Below are 27,182 nucleotides of genomic sequence, written 5' to 3' on the forward strand. Positions count from 1 at the left end.
TCTCGGTTGACATAGTAACTCTTCAGCTCTGTCTCCCTCTCAGGCTCCGTTGTCACCAGCGGCCCCGCCTGTGCTCTCGGTCGGGAGCGGTGGCCGCCTCCTTGCTGGGTCCCCTCGTCTGTACGCACTCAGGTTAAAGCTCCGGTTCTGGCCCCCGAAGTGGTGGCTTCTTACCGGCCACCGGGGGAGCCATTCGCGGAGCCCAGCCCGCCAGCGTCCCCACCCCCTGCCTGCAGCTCGTCCCCTGGGCATTCGCCTGCCCCAGGCCCGTCCGGCCGGTGAGAAGACCCTCCGCGCCGGGCCCCGCGCTGGATCCCCGCTCGAACTGCGGAGGCTCCTCCCCCGAGAGCGGAACCCAGGCCAGTGCCGCGTTCCCACCATGAGCCAGAGCCTGGCGTTCGGGCCCCGGAGGGGCACCTCTCTCCCGGCCGCGGCCGGGGCCGGGGCGCGGCGCAACGAAAGCCAGGACTATCTGCTCATGGACTCGGAGCTGGGAGACGACGGCTGTACGCAGTTTCCCTACGGCTACTACCCCTGCTTGTAAGTCGGGCTCCGCGGGCGGGTGGCGCGGCTGAGCCGCGGGGAGCTGTGCGCTCAGGAGTGTGCGGACGAGGGTCCGCGCGCCTGTGGTTTGGTGCCTGACTGAGGGCAGGGGTGCGCGCCGGGCTGGGTTTCCTTTCGGTGAGTACGCATAGGTATGTTTGCCCCGGAGAGTGGGAGACCACCTAGTGATCGGACCCGCAGGTAATTAGATGTCTGGTCAATTTTTTCGGCCCAGAGTTCACTTCGCGCCACTCAAAGAGACCCAGTGTCGCTGAGCAAAAGGCATAATCTGGGCAGGGGACTGTTTCGAATTGGCGTTCCCGTGACTCAGACCATGCGGGAGAGTTGACTCTAAGGGGTCCTTGGCGTCGCCTTGGTGCGTCTGGAAAACAAGGGAGCCCGCGCACCCGGCCGTCTACACGCTCTGCCGGCCCTCCTCTTTCAGGTGTCGCGCACAGGTCCGCAGCCCGCGGAACAACCGGAAAGGCCGAAGACGCGCGTGGCAGTGGGTGGTCTTGGCTAGTGGTCCCGAGGACATCCCCTTCCCCAACCCTGGGCGTTTAGGTTGAGACAGAGAACGTTGAGGTTAAGGCAGAGAAATAGAACCTCTAGGCTTCTGCACTGGTGGTGCGAAGCTTTTACTGAGAAACAAGACTGTTACGGGTGCAGGTGGGGAGACTCGCGAACTGTAGAAAGGATTGTTTGCAGTGGGCTTCACGTACTTCGGAGACTTTGTCGGCTTTTTTGGGGGAGGGGTGGATGGTGGAGGGTGGAATAGGGAAGAAGAAAAAAGTCTTCCCTCCTCCACAGGCCTGTGACTGCACGTGCAGCTAGCAGATAGCGTTTCTGTCGCTTTGCCCCTTTTCTTAATTGAGTAGTCAAGTTTCCTGACTTGTCACAGCCATCCACGTGCGGTTTCCCGAGGAAAGCATTTCTCAGCTCTCTAAGCAGCTCTAGGGGGAGGGGTGTTCCACCCCATGCATGGACCCTCTTGATGGCTGGGTGGGCCTTAGGGGTGCTGGCCAGGGCTTCTGGAGCCAAGAGCCGCTGTGGATCCCTTTCGAAGAGCTGAGCCCCAGGTAACAGTACATCTGTCCCCCCCCCCAAGATAAAAGACAAAAGTTGGAACTGGTTCTATTCATCCGTGGGCTATGGACTTTTAAAACATTGACTGTAGCTTACTCTTTGCCCTCCTTTTTAAAAAAACAATTGAGATGTTTGCGTACCATAAAAATCCACTTTAAAAGTGAACGGTGCAGTGGTTTTTAGTATATACACAGAATTATGCAAGCATCACTGACAGCTGTAGCATTTCAGGACATTTTCATGTTCACTTCAAGAAAAAACGTGGACCTAAGGTTAAATTGGAAAATATTTCTATTTCTCATAGTTCAGGGCTTCGCAAACTTCAACAGGCATGAGAATTACCTAGGGATCTTGATAAAATGCAGACCCTAAGTCAGATTTTAGGTACAGCTGGGGATTTTCCATTCCTAACAATCTCTCAGATGATGTCGATGCTACTTGTCCACTGTGCACACTCGGGTAGCAAGGAGACAGATGATAAGAAAAAATAACAGTAGAAAGAAAAATAAATCAGTCTTGGATATTCTTAATGCGGCCATCTTCAAATTTGCTTTGTCAGAGGGTATATATTTAAAATTTAGATGGAGTTCTTTTTTGCTGGCTGAGACTTCCAATCTACTAAGCCTGAGGGTTTTATGTTAGGTAAAGTTACCTGCAGGCTAAATTAACTTTAAAACGCCATACCCCTTTTTAAAAAGGAACACAATCTTTTTTATTTTTATCACCAGATCACCCAATAAACAGTTTTTACTGTGTTCATGGGAAAAATAATTTGATTTAAACAATTGTGGTTATTTTTTATTAGTAGCCATAGAGAAATAAAGTCAGAATTCCAAGTTGTACTGAAAACTTTTTGCCACTGCTTTCTTCAAATGTGGTTTACTGCCAAATTGATTTATCTAGTTTTTTTTTTTTACATTATTTGCTATTTAGAGAATAAGCTTTTTCTCCCTTAGTTCCGAAAATACAGACCACTCTTAATAGATGGACCTGAGCAGCAGAGAAATGAACAGAAATTCTTTTTTGTGTTTTCAGTTCATAATGAGCACCCTGTGTCATGTTGGCTGAATCATACTAGGTTGGAGTGGACCAAGTCCCAGAATCGAATTAGTCAAATTAGTCTCGTCTGAGTCTATTATCTCCAAAAGAGTCTATAGTTATTTTTCATGCACTGTTTTCTCTGGCAAGGTGGTCTTTTTTTTCTTCCCAGTTTAATAATCAAGTAACAAAAATGTAACCAATAAACAAAACTATTTCATAGCTATGATTTGTGGGAATGGACTAAATAAAATTACTTCTCTGGTAGAGAGTATAAATAAATCCTTCCATATGCTTTTGACATTGTGATTTAAACAATTTCATATCTTTTTGCAAAATTGAAGGTGTAATATTCATGAAAGTGGCAATCACTAGTAGATTTTGGTATATATATTGCCATTTTCCCGAGGAAACCCTGGTGGTGTAGTGGTTACAAGCTACGGCTGCTAACCAAAGGGCGCTCCTTGGAAAGTCTATGGGGCAGTTGTACCCTGTTCTATAGAGTCACTATGAGTTGGAATCGACTTGACAGCAACAGATGTTTCCCCAAACTTGAGATTTTTCTTGTAACATCCTAAATTTTTGTAAATTGCCATTTTTGTGGGATAAATTCTATGACTCTTAAAAAAAACTCCTGTTTCAGAGTTTACTGATGTAGAAAGATCTTTGCATATATTCAAGCAGCTTTTATTGCTGAAATTATGGTAAATTAACTCAGTTGAGAGCAATTAAATATTCTCAGGTCTTAATAGTGTAAGTAACAACATTTGGAAATGGTGTTTAGGGAATTATTCAAGTTTTCTTTTTCCAACTTTTCACTTGGAAATCAGTTAATCGTTCTATTGTGGTCAGTTTGCAATGGTGATTAGCAGGATAGGATCCAAGTCCTGCCAAGATCCCAGAAGGTGTAACACAAAGTTTCTTCATTTACTCAGAAAATATGCTTCTAAGAAGTCATCACTTTTGAACACAGGGAAGAACCCTGAATATAAGAAATATCAAGCACTTCTAAATTCTCAAGATCGGAAAAACATTCCAACTAAACTTTCTTCGTGAGAAGTACTCAGTGACTAAGTAATTATGAATAATGAGACAGTAAACTGTTTCTAAACTAAAGCTTTGGCAGTGCGATAGACTGAGATTATCTAAAAACCTTATGTTTGCAAACATCTAGGAATACTGGATAAAATATTTAAAGTGATTTTAAAACATTACCGAATTCTAAAAGAAATAGAGGGAATTACCATGTGCCGAAAACAAAGAAATGAAAGCCAAAGTGTAGACTGAACTGATGCTGTGGTTGGCTTTGGGAGTTAGGGTTCTTGGTAATCAAGACACTGGAGGCTGTTGTCCTCGTGGAGAGAAAGAAACTAAGGTCTTGGTCTCAGACTAGGCAGAGAGTTGGAACCAAGACATTCCTATTCCTGTAAAAAATAGGCCCTTTATTTTAATGAAAAGTTAGGCTAGAGAATACGCCTACCAGCTCGAGTAAGAACAAGAAACATTAATAAGAGGAGAAGCAATCTTCGCCTAAGAATTTCATTCCTTGGCTTGCATGGTTTTTCTTTGTTTTGTTTTTTGTTGTTTTAACACTACCTAAATGACCTTTTTTTTTTTTTAATGGACCTAGAAATTCTCTAAGGAATCCTCTAATCCTTAGAGTGTGGACTCAGGCCTATGATTCATTAAATTATTATATACTTGTTACCTCTCCCTTATTTTTGCCTCCGTATATCTGGAATATATGTCTATGCAAGCTGAAAAACACCCCTCAGGCTGCTAGAAAAGTAAAACGCAGTACCACCAAAGAATAGTACCAACCATGTAGACTGCCAAGAATTTTTAGGAAAAAGTAAACCCTGATAAATATATACTCACTAAAATAAATGACAAAACATACAAGGAAGCAATCAACCGTGAATGAGAGTCAGCAGATTATACAAACCATAAGTGAAAGTTAGTATAAGACATAACAGCAGTATTGGATCCTTAAGAAGCTGAGATTGTTGTGGATGGGATTCTGTCCCCCCAATATATGTCTTCTAAATCCTAACCCCTATAGCTGTGAATGTAATGTTTTCTTTGTGATGTTAATGAGGTCGTATCAGTGTAGCGTGTTTTGTGTGTGTGTGTGTGTGTGTGTGCTTTAGGTGAAATTTTACAACTCAAGTTAATTTCTCATTCAAAAATTCATACACACATTTTTTTGTGACATTGGTTGCAATCCCTGTAATGTGACAGCACACTCCACCTTTCCACCTGGGGTTCCCTGTGTCCATTTGTCCAGTTCCTGTCCCTTCCTGCTTTCTTGTCCAGCTTTTGGACAGGAGCTGCCCATTTGGTCTCATATATTTCATTGAACTAAGAAGCATGTCCCTCACATATACTAGTCCAAAGGACTAAAGGACCACCTGAACCAGAGACTCCACCAGCCTGAGACCAGAAGAAGTAGATGGTGCCCAGCTACCACCAATGACCACCCTGATGGGGAACACAGCAGAGTCTCCCAGACAAAATAAGAGAGAAGTGTGGAACAGAATTCAAATTCATGTAAAAAGACCAAACTTAATGGTCTGACAGAGTCTAGAGAAACCCCCAAAACTATGACCCCCAGATGCTCTGCTTACTTAGAACTGAAGCCATTCCTGTAAGGTGTTTCTTAAGCCAATCACTTTTGAGATGTAAAAGAGCAGATTAGGCACAGAAGAAAGCAAGCAGGAATGTGGAAAGGTTGATGTCACATGAAGATCACCAAGAAACCAAAGAAGAGAAGCTGAAAGAGACAAGGGCTTTCCCACAGGGTGAATAGAGAGAGCTTTCTCCTAGAGCTTGTGCCCTGGATTCAGACTTATAGCCTCCTAAACTGTGAAAAAATAAATTTCTTTTTGTTGAAGCCATCACTTGTGATATTTTTGTTACAGCAGCACTAGATAACTAAGATAATATAGCAGCATGGAAGAGAATATAAAATTATTGCATATAAAATGTCAATATGAAGGAAGAAATCAAACCCTAAGAACAGAACAAGACTTATTTAAAACAACAAATGTTCTAATAGATAGAACATCACTAAATAAAAAATGTAGTTATTGAAATAAAAAAACTCAATGGAAGGGTTAAACAGCAGGTTAGGCAGAGCATAGTTCAAGATAATGCCCAGCATGCAATATAGAGACATTAAGCAATGGAAAACATAAAAAATATTGAGTCATGGAATGAGAAACTAGGAGCTCCAGAAGGAGAGAATACAGAGAATAGGAGAAGGGCAACATTTGAATGGATGATAGGTGATAATTTTCCAAAAATGATGAATTCTCACGCTCAAAAAGTATAATTATTAGTGGGATACAGAAAAATAAACTCAGTTTTAAACACACTGTATTGAAATGGCAGAACACCAAAGATAAAATATTAAAAATGAGTAAAATACAAGGGATTTGAACCAGTAAGTTTTAAAATTTAAATTACTTAAAATAGAAATGCACTCATAATGTATTTTGATGTTTAAGTTATATAGTGCGTAGCTTGTGAAAGCTGTTTTTTTCTTTTACATGAAATTATTGTTTACACTGTAGTTCTTAACACAGTGTTTTATACAAAGTAGGTGCTTGATTGCTGACAGAATTTTTTAAATGTAGATATCCCCTATTTGACATGACCAAAGAAAAAAGACTTTTTTAGTAAGTCATGGATCCATTAAAAATTTGGTTTATTTCAGGAGGATTTTATATTACCCATTGATGAAACTTAGGACCCACCCAGACTTAGAACTGCTGATTTAAAAGAATCAACCTACTGTTAGAGACCACAGATAAATAATATCCCCTAAATCCAGCCTTCTTCAAGCAAAATAAACTCAGTCACTTGAACACATTTACTTATAGATAGAGTGGTGGTGATAAGGGAATGAAAAATTCAGACCTTGGGCTAGAAAATTTCTTCTGTCATTATGTGCTGATAGAACAATTCCCTCTCTTAAAGAAGTTAAAGATTGAAGTAAGAGTATGGACCTGGCTTGTGAATCACAGTAAAAAAAATTCTTTTTCCTGTATTTTAGATGAAGGTTTAAAGAACAAACTAGTTTCTCATTAAACAGTACACCTATTGTTTTATGACATTGGTTAATAACTCCACGACTTGTCAGTGCTCTCCCTTGTCAACCTTGGGTTCCCTACTACCAGCTTTTCTGTTCCTTCCAGTCTTCTAGTCCTTGCCCCTAGGTTGGTGTGCCCCTTTAGTCTTGTTTTGTTTTATGAGCCTGTCCAATCTTTGGCTGGAGGGTGAACCTTAGGACTGACCTCATTACTGAGCTGAAAGCGTGTCTGGGGGCCATACTCTTAGGGTTTCTCCAGTCTCTATCAGGCGAGCAACTCTGGTCTTTCTTTTTGAGTTAGGGTTTTGTTCTCCATTTTTCTCCAGCTCTGTCCAGGACCCTCTATTGTGATCCCTGTCAGAGCAGTCAGTGGTGGTAGCTGGGTACCATCTAGTTTTACTGGACTCAGTCTGGTGGACACTGTGGTAGATGTGGGCCATTAGTCCTTTGGACAAATTTTCCTCTCGTATCTTTAGTTTTCTTCATTCTTCCTTGCTCCTGAAGGGGTAAGACCAGTGGAGTATCCTAGATGGCCACTTACAGGCTTTTAAGACCCCAGACACCACCCACCAAAGTTGAATGTAGAACATTTTCTTTATAAACTCTGTTATGCCAATTGAGCTAGATGTTCCCTGAGACCGTGATCCCCCCAGCAATTCGTCCCTCTGGGAGTTTGGATGTGTCTATGGAGTTTCCATGACCTTGCCTTCTACAAGTTGTGCTGGGTTCCCCAGTAAATCACATTATAGGCTTATTACCTCTCCTTCATTTTTTGCCTTCATATGTCTCATATATGTCTATTCGAGCATCTGTTAACACTATTTTTACAGTTATTTATTCACATATCTCTTTCCCCCATTAGACTGTAAGCCGCCAGAAGTGTGGTTATCCATCATCCTACACTTGCCGTAGTTGGCTAGCAAGTAAAAAAACAAGTAGAAGGTACTAATTAATTTATTCCTCAACAAAGACATGGTCCTTTTCATCAATATTTATCCTAATAAGGATAAAGTGGTGCTGGCTATTTTAATGCAATAGCATCTGGCAGAAGGTGAGTCTCCACATGGAAGGAGGTATCTGCATCTTATATTCCAGCTGCCTGTCCACTGAGATTCGCCTCCTGGGGGATCTCTCAGTAATCACTGCTGTCACTACCATGTTTTCCTTTTATTCCTCTAGCCCCAGTCTCCTTTAAAGTTGTCTATGTGCACCTAAGATGAGGCTATTTGTTTATCAAAACCAGTTGCCATCGACCCCATATGTGTTAGAGTAGAACTGTATTCCACAGGATTTTCAATGGCTGATTTTTCAGAAGTAGGTTGCCAGACCTTTCTTCCAAAGTGCCTCTTGGTGAACGTGAACCTCTAACTTTTCAGTTTGCAGCCAAGTGCATTAAAGCTTGGACCACCCAGGGACTCTTGTCTCTTTACCAAAACCTGTTGCTGTTGAGTTGATTCTGACTCATAGCAATCCCGTAGGACAGAATAGAACTGCCCCACAGGGTTTCTAAGGCTGTGATATTTATGGACGCAGACTACCACATCTTTCTCCCATGGAGTGGCTGATGGGTTCGAACCACCAAGCTTTCAATAAACAGCCAAGCACTTAACCACTGTGCCACCAGGGCTCCTTGTATCTTTACCAGGACCTGTTAAATGCTCAGAGGTAACCAAAGAGAATTAACGTAGAGACGAAACTCTTAGCTGGCTGTAACTGCTCGTCCAGTTCATTTTTGGAGCCCTCCTAAGGCCTGACTCCTGCTGAGCCTGAGTCTTTGTCCAGCTAGCAGAGAGCATTCTTCTCTCCCATCCGCAGAGCATTCTCAAACAATCAAATTATCCCTTAGGAGTCTAGCCCAGGCAGAGAAGGGACTCCCCTCTTTTTCTCCTGTCCAAGATCTGCCTTTCAAACTGCGTTTATTTTTCTATGGTCTCCTTCTTTCCTGGATGAATGACATTAGGTATGTCCTCTCTTTTAAAGAAAAACCCCACCACTTACACAGGTGCAGCTTTACTGTCTGGCCCCAAACGGACAGTCACATCACAACATGACAGCTGAGGAACAGTATAAAAGATTTCCAAATGAATTCAAATAAAATAAACTCATTTTCTTACCAGAACATATTCATTAAATGAGAGATAAAATCAAAGAAAGCTTGTGTTATATCATGATTTCTTATACGTATGTAGTAGTTTAGAATTCAGAGAGAATTCAAGTATCTGTCATGTCCTTTGAAACAACATCTAAGAACCTTGGCTAAGAGTTTGTAGTTTGGAAACTACTCTCTAGGGAAAAGCAAGGTTAACAATCACCTCTGGAAACCCTGCCCTGCTCCGTTTGGGAATCAGCATTTTCCCTAGCCACTTGGATTAACCCTGGTGGCGTAGTGGCTAAGTGCTATGGCTGCTAACCAAAGGGTCCGCAGTTCAAATCCGCCAGGCGCTCCTTGGAAACTCTATGGGGCAGTTCTACTCTGTCCTGTAGGAGTCAGAATTCACTTTGGAATCGACTCGACGGCATTGGTTTTTTTTTTTAATTGGATTAATGCTGAGTTTCTTATAAGTTATTGCTTTGGAAGTCTGTGTTATGTGTGACTGAAACCATGTGAGCTCACCTGGCTGGAAGTAATTAACATCCCTTGGTAGCAGATATTATCATGAAACATTTTTGGGGGGGGATCAGCGTGCTAGGTTGTGGCGTTATTGCCAGATGTGCTTAAATGCTCACATTTATTCTGTAACCGAATGTTTGTTTATGGCTAGGAAGACATTACATAAATTTTTGTAGACAGTTATGTTCTTTGAGTAATAAGAAGTAACTGTGTAAGACAATTCATCTTTGCTTCTTGAAGGGTAGAAATCATAAAAGGAAAACAGTTTCTTGAGTCTATTCTTGTTTTTCTCCCTCTCTCATGTAAAATGCTAAATGTAATTGGATCCAGTGGGATATAATTACCATTTGTGATTGCTCTTTGTTTAGGCACCTTCTGCCAGCTTTCAGTACATGGGAAGGTGCTCATCTATATGCCAAATTTCAGTTAAACTTCAGCATCTAAAATTTGGTATGCTGTTCAAGACTCTTTAAACCGTTGGAATGGATTGAATCACATTCCTTCTAGAATGTCTGTCTGTTTAGAGCAGCGTATTGAAATAAGTGTCACAGATATCCGAACAACCTCTATGACTGGGGCATAACTGTTCTCTACTTAATTCAGGCACCTCAGCCAGGACAAAGAGGAGAAACAATGTTAAAAAGAAATATTTCCATTTCAATGAAATTTGCTATTTCTCTATAGGACTGTTCCAAAACATTTACACATATTTGGGAGGACTAACATTTTTTGAATACCTATTGTGTAGCAAGTTCTTTGCTAGTCATCGTACAAATACGTTTGTTCCTCAGAGCAGCCCCTTGAGGTGGCTATTTTTTTTTTTTTAATGTACGTTTAATAAATGACAATGGTGAAATTGAGAGATGTTAAGCAACATTCAGAAGGTTACACGGCCAGCAAGTTGTTTTCAAGTGGGCAAAGACGTATACATGTCAAATAGTGCTAGCTGGGACTCATGAATGGAAGAGCTGGCAGGGTGCGGTGTTCCCGACTCTCTCAGCATCCCATACAATCAAGCTTGGCCAGGCTTAGCTGGATGCAAGGTGGGTGGTGCTCCTGGAGGGCACACTCATCACTCCTGCTCCTCTCCCTTTCCATAGGTACTTGGGAGCCACAGGTTGGCTCTGATCCACTGAAACAAGATTCCTTGTGCTGTGCTCATTATATCTCAGTCATGTTCCAGGTTGCAAGGGAGAAGACAGGAAGAAAAGATTATGAATAGTGTTAACCGGGTAGAATCCTAGGTTTTTGCTCAGCATGACTCGTATTGGCCAATAAGCGAGGGACCGAGGTGGAAGAACAGGAAATACACCTTTATTTCTTTGTATAAGGAAAAGGAGTCAGTGGGAGCTGTTGCTGCCAGGACTGCTCTTCAAGGGCTGGTAGGCAAGTTACTTTTAAGGGGTTTACAAGTAGGGAGTTCATATAAGTTATGTGAACAACATTCTTAAATCACACTATACAGGCGCCATGGGGTTTACATATAACCTCCAAGCAAAAGAAGGATTCGAATGCAAAGCTGGGGAAGAGGAAGCCCAGCAAAGGAAACAGGATTTTTAATTCAACACTGTGGGGGAGGAAGCTCAGCAAAGAAAACAGAATTTTTAATACAGCATCGTGGGGGCTCTGTCTCAGTAGCAGCAACAATTGTGCTCAGCATCCCTACCTTCTCTTTGTATTGAAATCTTAGCTACCCTTGAAGGGCAAGCCTTATGTTCCATTTCTTCTTTTTATTTATTTATTATTATTTTAAAATAATATTTTATTGTGTTTAAGGTGAACATTTACACAGCAGATTAGGTTCCTATTTAACAATTTATGCACAAATTATTCAGTAATATGGTTACATTTTTCACAAAGTGTCATCATTCTCATTTATTCTCTTCTGGTTGTACCATTTCCAGTATTCTAGTTTCCTGGCCCCCTTACATTCTAATCTTTGCTTTAGAATAATATTTGTCCATTTGGTCTCGTATAGGTGGTTTTTTAAAGGAGCTCATTGCTCATGGGTGATACTCTTTATTTATGAGCCAATCCGTTATTTAGCTAAATGGTGACCTCAAGGGCTAATTTCAGTTTAAGGTTTAAAGAGTGTCTCAGGGCGATAGTCTTGGGGAGTTGTCTAGTCTCAATTGGTCCAGTAAGTCTGGATTTTTTAAGAATTTGAGCTCTGTTTCACATTTTTCTCCATTCTCTCAGGATCCATTTCTTGTGGCCCTGCTCAGAATGGTCATTAGTGGTAGCCAGGCACCATCAAGTTCTTCCAGTCTCAGGGCAGATGAGGCCATGGTTCATGTAGACTATTAGTCCTGTAGACTGCTTTCTTCTCTGAATCTTTGGTTTCCCTCTTTCTCTTTTCTGGATGAGTAGAGATCAATAGTTGTATCATAGATGGCTACTCATAAGCTTTGAAGACCCCAGACACTGTTCACCACATTGGGATGTAGAACATACCCTTTATCAACTACATTATGCGAGTTGACCAAGTCGTCCCACGAAAGTATGGTCCTAAGCCCTCACCAGAAAACCAATCTCATGAGGTGTGATTATGTTTAAGAGGTATCTGTAACTGTGTCCCCTATGTGATTTGTTATATATATGGATATACAAGCATGCACACATACCTGTATGTATATATGCCTATAAATACATTTATCTGTGCACACATAGAAATATATGTACCCACATATTCATATCATACATATATATGCCTATGTACATATTTGTGTAACCACACAGATGTTTTTTTATTGCTGTTGGTGATGTTTCAAAATTATATTCGTCATATCCTTTACCAAAAATATCCTTTTCTCTTCCACACTTTTAGTGACATCATTTACCTTGATCAAGCTGTGTGGACGTCACCCACTCTCAATGCTACTTTTCCCATCACCAAAAATAATAAGTGTCTGCTGTCTCAAGAGTGCTTCTGCCTCTCTCCCTTCCACCCATCCCTTACTTCTTTCACTAATTCATTTATCTATTTTTTAATTCATCTCTGTTGACCTTATATGATTATGTACAATAATAATAAAAATAGTAGCTAACATTTATTGGGCTTTGATGTCCTAGGTTTTTCCTTTAAGTGCTTTATAGGTATTGACTCATTTAATCATTTTAACAAACCTTTTATGGGATATGTGCTTTTACGATTCCAATTTTATTGATTAAAAAAAAAATACCACAACAAAGAGAGGTTAAATGACTTACCAGAGGTTACACAGCTAGTAGCTGGCAGAGATAAGAAAAAAGGAGATTTCATCTTATCATTTATTTCAATCAGCAGTGTAAAAAAAATAGGATTTGAGAAACTGACAATCTTTGTCTCCAATGGAAGAACATGAATGTACCAAAACCAAGTAGTCTGTAGATTACTTACTGATTCTACCAAATGATCCACAACTGATCATGACTTAAAGAGTACCAGAGACAAAACTTTCTTTTAATTCTATCGTGTGGATGGGATTGTTTCTATGATATAATGCAGTTTTATCAAAGATTCTTATCTGATATAAATGATAGTGTGAAACTGGAGATATTATTGCAGGATTAGAGTAATTTATTTGAAATCATTTTACATGGAACCCATCTGAATGTGTATATTGCCAGATATCAATTACAGTATGTATAATCATGTCAGGATTGATTGCCTATTCAAGGCAATATCATGTTTCATTTACAGCTGCTCTGGTTTGCAGCACAAAGAACATTTTGTCCTAACATGTAGCAGGTTAGTACCAAACCCTTGGCCAAAACTGGTAAGAGTTTTCTTCATGGGAATTACTAACAAAATTATCTTGAGAGTTATAATAAGAACTGGAAATGACATGATTTTTAAAGTTATTAAAAAAAATTTTTTTTTAGGCAGTTAAGCTAAAACTCATTTTTATTCTTACAATGTTAGCTTCCTTTGAAACAGAATTTTGCATTGGATGGGTTGAAGGGCGGCAGTGGTGACTATGAATGGCTGATCCTTGGGTAGCGTGAGAATCCCTATTACCACCCAGAGGAGTGGTTTCTGCAGGAATCCTTTTTTTGAGGGGCTTTCAAGACCAGACAGTATGTTCTATCCTGAAGAGTTAATTTCATTCAACAAATACTTGTTTATGTTCCTTCTGTGTGGCAGGCACCATATTTAGGAACACTGAACATCAGATTTCATTAAGTCTAAGCTTCTATTCATTGTAACCTACCCTGATATATATATATTTTATAATTTATCTTATTTTTGTTGTTATTGTTGAGAATATACACAGCAAAACATTCTAATCCTCCTTTTCCCAGTTGTTTCTTTTCCATTAACATAAACTCACTGCTTGCCAAATTTCCTATTTAGTCTTTTGAGTTGCAGAATTTGATCCCATATAGATGATCTTTGGAAACTCTGGTGGCGTAGGGGTTAAGTGCTACAGCTGCTAACCAAAAGCTTGGCAGCTTAAATCCACCAGGTCAATCAGGTAGTACTACTCTGTTCTATAGGGTCGCTATGAGTCGGAATCTACTTGATGGCAGTGGGTTTTTGGGTTTATGGGTATAGATCTTAAAAGAACACAGTGCTCAAGGCAGACATTCTTTACTAGTTAAGCTAAAATACAGTTTGGTTTTAAGAAAACATCAGAGCATTTTTTTGGCTTAAGGTTTAAAGATAATCTCAGAGCAACAGTTTTGGGGATTCTTCCAGCTTCAGTGGTTCCAGAAAGCCTGAATTCCATAAGATTTTGAAATCCTGTTCTGCATTTTCTCCTATTTGATCAGGATTCTTCTATAGAATATTTGGTCAAAATGTTCAGTAATGGTAGCTGCTGTCCTGATATTTTATGTTCCTTTAAGAAACCTATTAAAACATCTCTTTATGGTTAATTAGATATGTATTAGAATCATGTGTTACTCTTATACACATATAAAAAGGAAAATATCAGCAAAATTAATTCGTTAAGATATTCCTACAGCTCCTTCACGTTCAGGAATGGACTCTCTTCATTCACTCTTCAACCCACAATCTTTGGTGTTCATGTTTTTCCATATGGTATTGTCCTCTGTACCAAAAAGAACATTAGTGATGCATTTCATTAAAGAGCCCAAAGAATCCATGGAATATCAAAAAGCTTTTGGTACTAGGCAATTTGACTGGCTTTGTAATTGTATGGAAATAACTCTATTGACTAATAGTTCCAGAATTTTGCTAAACAAGTCTGATTCATCTCTGCTTCCTACATACTCTCTGCCCTCCCTAACTCATACATACACAAGCACAGACATACCCACACACATTTATTTCTTAGGTTTGTAAGGAATGCTTTACAGCTGTTTCCAGGATTTATTTTCCAGCCATTGAAATTTAATTCTAAAACTTTGGATGCCACTGCTTTTTTTTTTTTTTTTTTTGACTTTTTTTTTTAAATTGTGCTTTAAGTGAAAATTTACAAATCAAGTCAGTCTCTCCTACAAAAACGTATGCACACCTTGCTATGTACTGCTAGCTGCTCTTCCGCTAATGAGACAGCACACTCCTCCTCTCCACCCTGTATTCCCTGTGTCTTATTCAGCCAGCTGCTGTCCCCCTCTGCCTTCTCATTTTGCCTCCAGACAGGAGCTGCCCACATAGTCTCATGGGTCTACTTGAGCCAAGAAGCTCAGTCCTCACTAGTATTGTTATCTGTCTCATAGTCTAGTTCAATCCCCCGTCTGAAGAGTTGGCTTCGGGAATGGTTCCAGTCTTGGGCTAACAGAGGGTCCAGGAATCATGACTTCCAGGGTCCCTCCAGTCTCAGTCAGGCCATTAAGTTTGGTCATTTTACGAGAATTTGAGGTCTGCATCCCACTGTTCTCCTGTTCCATCAGGGATTCTCTGTTGTGTTCCCTGTCAGGGCAGTCATCGGTTGTAGCCAGGTACCACCTAGTTCTTCTGGTCTCAGGGTGATGTAGTCTCTGATTTATGTGGCCCTTTCTGTCTCTTGGGCTTATAATTACCTCGTGTCTTTGGTGTTCTTCATTCTTCTTTGGATACCACTGCTTTTAATGCTTGTACATGCACTGGCAATGAAAACTGTCACAGTAATGACTGACACCTGACTGACAGCAATTAAAGATGGCTTAGATAATAAGATAAACTCCAATTCCAAAGAAATTAAAATGGGAGAAACGTGTGCCTTAGAGTCAATGAAATGTGGTGTTAATTGTGCTAGAGTTAGTGTAAATGGGAATGATTGCAAGGGAAATAATATCTTTTATGATCTGATTAGAATTTAATAGGTTTGGACTTCATTTTCCAGCTGACTTTTAAACACAGATAAGTTCATGCCACTCTTCTACCTTATTTACATTAGCTTATTTGATCCTCAGAGCAAAGCCGTGTTGTAGGTAATGTAGGTAATGAGGAAACAGAAGTTCAGAAAAGTAAAGTAACTTCCCAGAAACTTGCGGCTCTTAAGTATCCGAACCACTATTTGAACTCAGATTCAACTGTCGTTGGTTTATTTTGACCCTCGTAGTTCTGCACTGGATTGCAGTGATAAAGAGATCGGCTGTTAACCAAAGGTTGGCAGTTCGAATCCACCAGCCAGTCCTTGGAAACCCTATGGGGCAGTTCCACTCTATCCTATAGGGTCACTATGAGTTGGCATCGACTCAATGGCAGTAGGTTTAGTTCCACACTACTTCTCCTCCAGTAGAATGATAGCTCCATTAGGACAGGTATTTAGTCTGTAAAGAGTGGCTAGCATTTGGCAGGGACTCAATAAATATTTGTCGGATAAATGAATCAATGCCTCCCTCACACAAGTGATTTCAGTGGATTGACCTTAACTCTAAAATTTTGTCCTCTAGGGGCGCTTGTATGGTATTGCTAGACCTTGCCTTTCCGGTGCCATGTTTTTATATTAGCCATTTCAGAAACATTACAGTATTAGAGTTTTATATTTTTGCAGCTCACATTATTTGATGCATTTTTGATAGCTCTGTTCATTCACTCTTCAACCCAAAATCTTCATCCCTAAAATGGTGTCTTTTCAATATTTTTTACTAACTCCACAAACAAGAAAATATTAATACAAAAACTTTTTTCCTTATGTCATTTTAATGGAATACCCATTGGAATATTTTATTAAAATGGCAAGAGAAAAGGTACTTGAATTTTTATTTAATTTAACTTGAAATGATTTGAAAAAACCCAACTTCCTGAGGTCAAAACTTATTATTTAAGAAAGTCTTAAATGCTTAAATGAAGTACACAACTTAAAAGCAAGAGAGTGAGGAAAGAGTGATTAAGTGAAAATGATCTAAAAGTCACAAATTATTGATAGTAAAATTTTTATTTGGACCAAATTGTACCTGGGCAAAACTTACAAAGTCATTTAGTAGATTTGCATTGTAGTCTCTTTTCTAGAAATTAGGTCAATTAGTTTCAAATTGGATGACAGTTGCTCTTATGCCCAGATGGACTTGGAAATTATCTTCAACCTCGTTTCTTACTCACAAGAGTCTGATACAGCCCTCAGGAAAAAACAGAGAGCAATATATAGAGAGATATATTACTGAAGGAAGAGAGTTGCACATTAAATGATGTGATCACAGGGGAAATACTAGGAATCTCATGTCTAAACATGTATACCAGGTGATTTGGATTGAAATATATTTAAATCAGTGGTTTTCAAATCTGGCTATGTATCAGAATCATCTGGATGATTTGGAAAAATATAGGACCCCTAAGCCTTACTAGAGTTCAACTGAATTAGAATTTCTGGGGGTAGGGCCTAGGAACCCATATTTTTTAAATTTTCCCAGATGATTCTAATATGTATCAGTTTTGAAAGCCTATTGTTTCAGCTATTTTAGATTCACTATGAAAATCATAATTATAAAATGGACCTAATTTTAATCAAGAAAACCATTACTGTGTATTTATTCATACAAATTAACACAAATATGAGATTAGAAATTCCTTTTTCTGACTAGGATCCAATGACCAGATGTTATCAGAAAATTGGGAAATACTATAGTTTAATTCAGCAAATGCCCATTGAATACCTACTAGATGAAAGGTAGGAGCCCTGGTGGCACAGTGGTTAAGAGCTTGGCTGCTAACCAAAAGGCTGACAGTTTGAATCCACCAGCTGCTCCTTGGAAACCCTGTTGGGCAGTTCTCTTCCCTATAGTGTCACTATGAGTTGGAATCAACTCAATGGCAATTTTTTTTTTTTTTAAATATAAAAGGTAAAGGAACCCTAGTGGCACAGTGTATTTCTTAAATAAAAACATAATACAGTGATTTCATATTTAAACTAGGGAGTAAAGGAATTTGTTTAACTTTTATTTTTATCCAAATGTTGACCTTCTTCCTCATTAAGAGTCTCAGTATAATCTTGAGTTCTGTAATTTCAGAAAATATAGAGGAAGTTTATCCTGTTTCAAATCACTCAAGATTTTATGGAGCAAAATCCCCCAAAGGGTGAATTTTCTGCTATTAACTAAACTTATTATCACTTAACTATGTTTTTTTTTTTTTTTCCCCTGATATTATAAGGTTTAAAGAATACTTGTTTTGAAATTGTACCTCCAGCAATATAGTGGACTAGATAATCTTGGAGGTCATCCTAATATAAAAAAGAACTAGATCCTTCATAAAATATATTTCTGTCCTCGCAGGCAGTAATGGAAATCTTCAACCCAACAACTGAATATACACATACGCACACGTATACACAAAGCTGTTGTGAGCAGTGAGCTCTCTTGAAAGATGAGAGTTTCTTAAAACAATGACTATAAGACTATGACTTGTACCTAAGACTCCTCAGTTAATTCCTGGTCCTTGGGTTATCTACAAATCTGTGCTGTTTCATTATGAATGCACATTTAATTTGTATTAAATACACAAGAAAACAGCCATCATGAGTGAGAGTCAGTAGAATTAAAAAACAAGATACTAAATCTCCAAGGACTTCAACATATGGAGTAAAGATAAAAAACATAAAATAACTTTGCATGAATTGTATAAAAAAATAAAAGATGGCATCCCCAAAATAAACAAGCAAACTATAAAAAATGAGCAGCCATATTTGAAAGTAAACAAAACCAACAAATACAACTTGCAGAAAAAAAAAATATATAATTTTAAAAAATCAATAGATTAGAGCTATTTGTGGAAGATTAGACACAGCTGAAAAGAATTAGTGAATTCAAAGATAGAAACTAGAAGTTTTTCAGAATGCAGCACAGAGAGATAAGAAATGTAAAATGTAAGAGAGGTTAAGAAATATGGAGGCTAAAATGAGAAAGACTAGCTTACATACAATCAAAGTCCCATAAGCAAAGATAAAGAGAATGTAATTGAGGAAATAACTGGCAAAATAATGGCTGAGTACTTTACCAAAATTGGTGAAAGACATGAAGCTATAGACAGGAGGCACAACATATACCAAAGAGGATAAATAAATAGAAATCCACACCTACATACAGTGAAATTAAATTGCCAAAAATATAAACAACCAGAGAGAAAAATGCAGATCAGCTATCAAGAAAAGACATTTTTTTTTTCCAGCAGATTTCTCAACAGCAATAATGAGAGACAGAAGATAATAGAATAATAAGTTAAAAGCCATGTCAAATTTGTGTACTCAGCAACATTTTCTTTCAAGGAAGAGGCTAAAATAAAGACATTTTCAGGAAAATTAAAAAAGAATTTATCACCAACATTGTTTTTGTGGTTGTTAAGTGCCATCAAGTTGGTTCCGATTCGTAGTGACCCTGTGTACAACAGAACAAAATACTGCACAGTCCCATACCATCCTCACAATCATTGCTATGCTTGAGCCCATTGTTGCAGCCATTGTGCCAATCTATCTTGAGGGTCTCTCTTTTTTTCGCTGACTCTTTACCTTACCAAGTATGACATCCTTCTCCAAGGACTGATCCCTCCTAATAACGTGTCCAAAGTACGTGAGACTAAGTCTCGCCGTCTTCACTTCCAAGGAGCACTCTGGCTGTACTTCTTCCAAGACAGACTTATTCGTTCTTCTGGCAGTCCATGGTGTATTTAGTATTCTTCCCAACACCACAATTCAAAGGCATCAGTTCTTCTTCGGTCTCCCCTATTCATTGTCCACCATGGACATGAGGCAATTGAAAACATCAGGGCCTGGGTCAGGCGCATCTTAGTCCTCATGGTGACATCCTTGCTTTTCAACACTTTAAAGAGGTCTTTTCCAGCAGATTTGCCCAATGCAGTGCATCCTTTGATTTCTTGACTGCTGCTTGCTTTAATTGTGGATTCAAGTAAAATGAAATCCTTGACAACGTCATTCTTTTCTCTGTTTATCATGATGTTGCTTATTGGTCCAGTTGTGAGGATTTTTGTTTTCGTTATGTGGAGGCGTAATCCATACTGAAGGCTGTGGTCTTTGATCTTCATGAGTAAGTGCTTAAAGTCCTCTTCACTTTCAGGGAGAAAAGTTGTGTCATCTACATATTTCTGGATATTAATGATAACAACCCTGACATACACCTTTCCTGACTTTAAACTGCACAATATCCCCTAATTCTGTTTGAACGACTGCCTCTTGGTCTAAGTACAGTTTCCTTGTGAGCACAATTAAGTATTCTGGAATTCCCATTCTTCACAATATTATCCATAATTCGCCATGATCCACACAGTTGAATGCCTTCGCGTAGTCAATAAAACACAGGTAAACATCTTTCTGGTATTCTCTGCTTTCAGCCAAGATTTATCTGACATCAGCAGTGATATCCCTCTTTCCATGTCCTCTTCCTAATCCAGCTTAAATTTCTGACTGTTCCTTGTTGATGTACTGCTGCAACCATTTTTTAATTATCTTCAGCATAATTTTACTTGCGTGTGATACTAATGATATTGCTTAATTATTTCTGTATTCTGTTGGATCACCTTTCTTTGGAATGGGCATGAATATGGATCTCTTCCAGTCTGTTGGCCAGGTAGCTCTCAACATACTTACACTACATGAACTTATAAAAGATGTACTTTACTTCAGAAAGATTGAAAAATTATCCTAGAGAAAGGCTGAAATACAAAAAGAATGGTGAGCAATGAAATTGATAAATACGTAGGTAAATTTAAATTAATATTGTGTATTTAATAAGTAGTATAGTAATGCTTAAATTATGGGTTAAAAAAGAGAACAGACTAAAATACTGAACATTATCAGGTAAGCTGGTAGGAAGTTATCAGATTTAAAAAATTCTAAAGTCCTTGTGTTGTCCAGGAAGGAGTGAGACTTGAATGAAGTATGTATTGACAACTGACAATGTATACATATCCTGAAAAATGGGCAAAGGCACATGCAACTTTCTCCAAGCACCAGAAACACAGATGACCAATTATCATGCTTAGTTTTACTAATAATCTTGAAAATGCCAAAACAATCTCAAGGACATATAATTTTACACCACAAATTGGCAAAAAAAAAAAAAAAAAAAAGCGTTATCTGATGATACAGATCAATGAAACCCTATACGCAGTTGGTGGGAGTGTACACCAAAGGGGCATGATCTCATTAGAAAAAAAAAAATTGTCAAAACTTAGTAAAGGTGCAGATGAGAATATTTTATAACCCAGTAATCCCACTCCTTGGGATTGCTGGTGGTAACCCTGGCGGCTTAGTGGCTAAGAGCTACGGCTGCTAATCAAAAGGTTGGCAGTTCAAATCCACCAGGTACTCCTTGGAAACTTTATGGGGCAGTTCTACTCTGTCCTATAGGGTCGCTTGTGAGTTGTAATCGACTTCATGGCAGCAGGTTTTTTGAAGATATTCAGTTTGTGTTTATCCTAAAAGAGTGTTGAACAGTTGTATACCCCACACATCTTATGTTACTATCTAAAAGTTTTCATCGTAAGTTTAGTTACAAAGAATGTTAATTGTTAACATACTGAGAAAATTAACATTTGTGAACAAAACTGTTCTATCCCTTTAAAAATGTATTTCATTAAATCTAAATGCTTTAAAAAAAAAAAAAACCATTGCTGTCTAGTCAATTCTGACTCATAGTGACCCTATAGGACAGAGTAGAACTGTCCCATAGAGTTTCCAAGGTACCTCTGGTGGTACCTTTTGGTTAGCAGCCGAGCTCTTAACCACTATGCCACCAAGGCTCCCTAAATGCTATAGCAATGTAATATTCATCACCATTAAACTACACAAACTCTTTTTAAACTAACATTTTACATAAAATCGTATCTCCATGTAATTTAACCCTCATGCTACACGTATTTTTTTCTTGATAGCCTTTTATTGATTACTCTATCAACATTTTCTGAGACAAAACAAAGCTACATAAATTAGTTTTAAATAAAATAATTCTCTGCTGCTAACTGAAAGGTTGGTGGTTCGAACCCACCAACTGCTCCACAGGAGAAAGATGTGGCAGTCTGCTTCCGTAAAGATTATGGTCTTGGAAACCCTATGGGTTGTGCTATGAGTTGGAATTCACTTGAAGGCAATGGGTTTTGGGTTTACAATCCTGTAGAAGAAGCCCTGGTGGTGAAATGGTTAAGCACTTGGCTGCTTATGTAGGGTCAGTGGTTGGAATTGACACATAGGCTGTTTGGGAGACAGAAGTAGTGATGCTTCTGTAAAGATTACAGACTAGGAAACCCTTTGGGGGCAGTTCTGCTGTGTCCTGTAGGGTCACTGTGATTCAGAATTGACTTGATGGCAACAATTTCTGACTCTCCTACGGGAGCCCCTAGGTGGTACGTGTGGGTCCTATTATCTCCATTTTAAAGATTAGGAAATGAAAGCACAGACATATAAAGTAACTTTCCCAAAGTCACATAAGTAATTGGCATAGCTGGAATTCAAACCCAAGCAATTTGACTCCAGAGTTTATACCCTTAATTACTACTCTGTCCTCTTTTGGACAAAGTATTTTTAAGATCCACTCTCCAGTATCATAGTTCAAAGGTGTCAGAAACAAGGACAAAGGCACTTTTCCTATTATGCTTCAACTCACAACGGTAGATAACTCCCCACACAGAGTATGGCTTAGATTATTTTATTAGGCAAACTAGGATTTTTGGTATACATATGTGTGAGAAAAATTTAATCCACTTGCTCTAGAATTGCAGTTGTACAGAAATAAGCATTTTCATGTAAAGAGAAGAGTAAAAAGGAAAGAGAACAGCGAAAGAAATAATTTTAGAGCGTGTGATTTGCCAGGGAATGTACCCTGGAATTGTTCTGGGAATCATGGTGAACTCATAACTTCTTCAATTTAGGGACTGCCCCATATTGATGTTTTTTCTAAGTACGTAACTGCTAATTCCCATCCTGGCAAGTGCCTTTGAAATTAGGTGATTTCCACTGTAGTTGCTTATCTTCCTTTTGAATCTCTTTCTTTCTTCAGTTATAAACCTTTATTTTAAAATCTCTTATGTCTCTTCTTCCTTTCTATGACCTGGCCTATCCATTTTCAGGAGGATAAGAGGAGGAATAAGAAGTCAGGATTAGGAGCCAAGATAGTCAAAGCAGGTTTGAATTTTTAGTGCCTCAGAATAGTTATTTCACCACAAGTTCACTCCCCTAATCCAAGCAACCATGGCCTCCTTTTTGTTATGCCGTGGTGCGTCTTAGGCATTTGCGAGGTGTATTCCAGGCAGGCAGTTCATCAATAATAAGAGTTAAAGGACCACAATCTTAAAGGAATTACTTTTATTTAAAGTAAAATTTTTGAAATTTAAGTTACCCCCAAGATTCCTTTATATGGATATCCTTCTCATATGTTTTCCTGAGTGAAAGAGAGAGAGGGGTAAGAATTGTGTATAACCCAACTTATGCCATCTATAGGTAACCCTGGTGGTGTAGTGATTAAGAGCTATGGCTGCTAACCAAAAGGTTGGCACTTTGAATCCACCACGTGCTCCTTGGAAACTCTGTGGGGCAGTTCTACTCTGTCCTGTAGGGTTGCTACGAGATGAAATTGACTCGACGGCAATGGGTTATAGTTATGGTTATACCATCTATAACCAACTCAGTCCCTTTAGGCTGACATCTGTCAGTTTATTAGATGTAGATTAAAAGGATATAAAGGATGAGAACCACTGTTGTCCAACCTACTCAAGAATCTGCAACAAGTTTAAAAAATTAGGGGAGCAGGGCTTCCAGGTAAATAAATGAGTTAGCATAAAGCTCATGCATACAGTTTATAAGAATGATCATCCTAATTTTATATATTTCTAATGAGCTTGGTCATTTAGTACCAGCCTATAGTATATCCAAAACAACATATTAGAAGAGGGAATCACTACTGGAGACTTCTTACTTTCAATTACTGTCAGTTTGCATAATCTTTCTCCATAAAAATAAGAAACTTCTCAAATAGAATATTATTAGCGTAGGTGGAGAAGTCCCATAATCCTCAGATATACTTATAGCATTGATATCTTATTGGCAGCACAATATTTAATATAATGATTGACATTAATAATGGTACCATTATGCCATCAAAAGAAATAAATTAAGTATTCTGTATGTAATTTAAGAAAGGAGAGAAATACATAATTCATTTTAGAAAGTTTTTAAATTCAAATTAGTTAATGATAGTGAACGTTCTTATATGTGGATTAACTCACTGGCAACAATTAAATGTAACCTGAGGCTCTACTGTGGGACAACCCAGTAAACTGGCTTCTACAGTCTGTCTTTGTTTTCCTTCTCCAGCATTACCCTCATCATCTTCCTTGGTCTTTGTGTTCCAACAGTAACTATAGCAGTGTTTCTGACTTCTGTGACTTTATCACATTATTCCATCTGCCTAGATTACCCTTGCTCCCTTTTTTGTCAGACACATCCCTTCAGAGAATTCTTCCCTGAGCTCTCTCTTTGCATTTCAGATGGAGTTGCTTCTCCTCAGAACTGTCATAATGTTCTGAGCAGATCTCTGTCATTGCTCTTACCGCACAGTAGTACAGGCAGTTCCTCGGTTTTGAACGTCCAACTGAAGGACAACTACTCCCGTTGCCTTAGAGTCAATTACCAACTCATAGGACCCTATAGAACAGAGTAGAACTGCCCCATAGGGTTTCTTGTCCTTTAATGTTATGTAAATTTGCCCTCACTTTGAAATGATTGAACCAACCCCTACCCACAAAAAATTCTTCATCAAAACCACCTTCACTTCCTGCATGGGCAGCTTTTAAAGCACTGGAAAGACTTCAAGCCTTTTCTTGCACTAAAGTAAGAGTAAATAAGAACCACGTGCACCTGTTCGACTTAGCTACAAATTCTTAAAGACACAGGAATGGATCCCGTTTGTAACCCGGGGACTGCCTGTATAGTGATTTGTTTCTGTGTCTGCTTCATGGAGCTTTGGGGTATTCGAGAGCAGGGGCTAGGGCTTGGTAATACACCCATTAGTTGTAGAACAGTACATAGCACACAGAATCCAAAAATGTTTGATGGATGGAAGTATGGCTGAATGAATCAGTCTTGTCAACTCAAATGCCTAGGCAAGTAATGTGAATGAGTACACTAAGTCTGATGTAAAGACAGGGAGTGTTGGGGACATAGTGATCTTGACAGGATGCTTTATATAAAAATGGCAGTCTGGATTCAGCTCTGGCCAATTGTAGCCATGAGGCACTAGAGGCCAGTGTTCCTAAATCCTCTGATGTTTTAAGAAAAGCCAGAAATAATGTTTATGTGTGAAGTGTTCTGATTTTTAAAACACCAGATGAGCCAAGAGGACTATAGACCAGACCTAACCCACAGACCATTTTATTTTTAAGGTTTAGAATAAAAAGTCAATTTTCATGAAACCCTTAAATTAGAGGTTGAACAAATTTTGCTCGCTAATATGTCACCATAATGAAATCTACCACTCTATTGATTAAAAAAAAATGTTATCATCTTGGTGTCGTACAGGTTTTATTTTTATTTCTCATCTTGGGCTGATTGATGATACTTTGCCGCAAAGATACCAGCTGTTGCTTTAAAAAGGAACAATGAAAAAAAAAAAAAGGCAGACTGAATTGATAGTAGACTTTTTTAACCTTATGAAGAAATAAGTCTTGAAAACTCACTGCAATAAAATCCATCCAGATTTCCAAGAAATTCTGTTAACTCCCTGTTTGAAAAAGCCTGTCTTTACTTAGAGGTCTGTCTATGATATGTCATGGCTTTTAAGGTTTAAAGTATTTATTCTGTTAAAATCTATAGTGATAACTTCTCGGAAAACCATTCCCTAGGGAATAGCTGGAATAGTGCGCCTCAAAGTTTTATAAATAAAGTTTTTTATTTATAAAAGTCTCAACATTTTATATCCCAATAGCAAGGGAAAAAAAAAAAAAAACTGGTTCTCACAGAAATCTGGCACAGTCCACTGTAAGAACAAGTATTCTTTAACATCTGTTTTGCTTTAAAGGTTTGCAACTTATTCCATAATGTACTCATGTTCATCTGAAAACAAAATTGTTTTTCACCTCCCCTTCTTCCAAAACAATGTCATGTTTAACCATGACTTTGTATAACCTTAGGTCATGTCATATACTCAGGAGTATAGCAGGACAGGAGAAAGCTGATGACATAAATGAATTGATGACTATGTACAGGAAATATCAACTCAGCCACTCACCACATTCAGACCATGAGAAAATACACTGAGTACATGGGATCATTCACATACGGGAAACGGAAGTTAGGATAGCCAAGAGGAAGGCTTTTTAAAAATAGTAGAAGAGAAAGAAGGTTCTTTTCAGAGTGGTGAAAGAGTAGGATGCCACCTGGCAAAGTTGGTAAGAGAGTTATTTGGAACAGAGGAAGCAAAATGGAGCTCCCTGCCTATTTCACTACCACTTGACACCAAGCCTAAAGCATCCACAGAAGGAAAGTCAGGTGCACAATCATGTATGAGACGCAGAGAATGAGCTCCTAAGCCCGCGACTCTCCTGTTCTCTGCAGTCTCTCAATGGCCTGGCACATGGTGAGGGCTCGGTGAGTATCAGCCCACACTGTCCTAGCACTGAAAATCATAAGCAGTACTATCTAGGTAACAAGAAGTAAATGCTAATACAGGGTGGAACAACTGAAACCCACAGAATGAAATTCTGTGGCCTTTTTAAGACTCGGAGGCATAGAGGACAAGATTAGAAAGGAGAGAGAGGGGTGGGAGCCAAGGGGAGGGACAGTGTGCCTACACCTAGGGTGCAGGTATAGGGCTGGGATCCACTGCGGGAGACCCCAGCTCGAAAGCTGGGCCAGCTGTTATCTGCCTCGGCTTGGAGTTTAGAATAACTTTCTTTAACTTTTAGTTAATAACAAATTGTGTTGATCGGTTGTTTTTCAGTATTTTTTTTTTTTTTTAATTTTTTCACACTGTGTGAAGCAGGTAAAGGTTGATAATCTACCTCTTCTTATTGCCTGACCCTGGGTAGGCACCAGGTGAAACTGGCCAGGGCACTGAGGAGAACCGTAGAGGTCAGTACCTCTTACTGGTGCTGGGACAACCACATGTTCCCAGTCTATATATGTTCAATATGTAGATTCATATCGGCACGGGAAACATTAAGGATTCCAGCATAGTCAGGCTATTGCTTGTTCTTTTAATAGATTAATTTTCCTTTGTTGTTCGACTTTGGAGAAAGCTTATGTGCCTAGGAAATAAACCAAGAATAACATGAATGCCGAAAAAAATACATGTATGCAAATTTAAAACATTTCTTTTGTCCAGCTTCTCTGCAACTTATCCCTTAATAAAAGAGCAGAAGTGAAATAGAAACGATTTCCATTTTCACTTCTTCCTGTTGAGAAGACACATTGTCTCATACATCAATTTCATTGCATATAC

At 38.9% G+C, this 27,182-nt stretch overlaps 1 protein-coding gene across 1 annotated transcript in view; it reads left to right on the forward strand.

Moving 5' to 3' along the window:
- The first annotated feature begins 40 nt into the window (after nt 1-40).
- TRPC6 (transient receptor potential cation channel subfamily C member 6) overlaps nt 41-27,182 on the forward strand; it is a 154,116-nt gene continuing 126,974 nt past the window's right edge. The window contains exon 1 of the mRNA XM_049889502.1: nt 41-540. Coding sequence (XP_049745459.1) covers nt 380-540 — 161 coding nt within the window. The 5' untranslated portion in view covers nt 41-379. The remainder of the gene's footprint in view (nt 541-27,182) is intronic.

The sequence above is a fragment of the Elephas maximus genome, chromosome 7, assembly GCF_024166365.1.
Source record: "Elephas maximus indicus isolate mEleMax1 chromosome 7, mEleMax1 primary haplotype, whole genome shotgun sequence".
Taxonomy (NCBI): Eukaryota; Metazoa; Chordata; class Mammalia; order Proboscidea; family Elephantidae; genus Elephas; species Elephas maximus.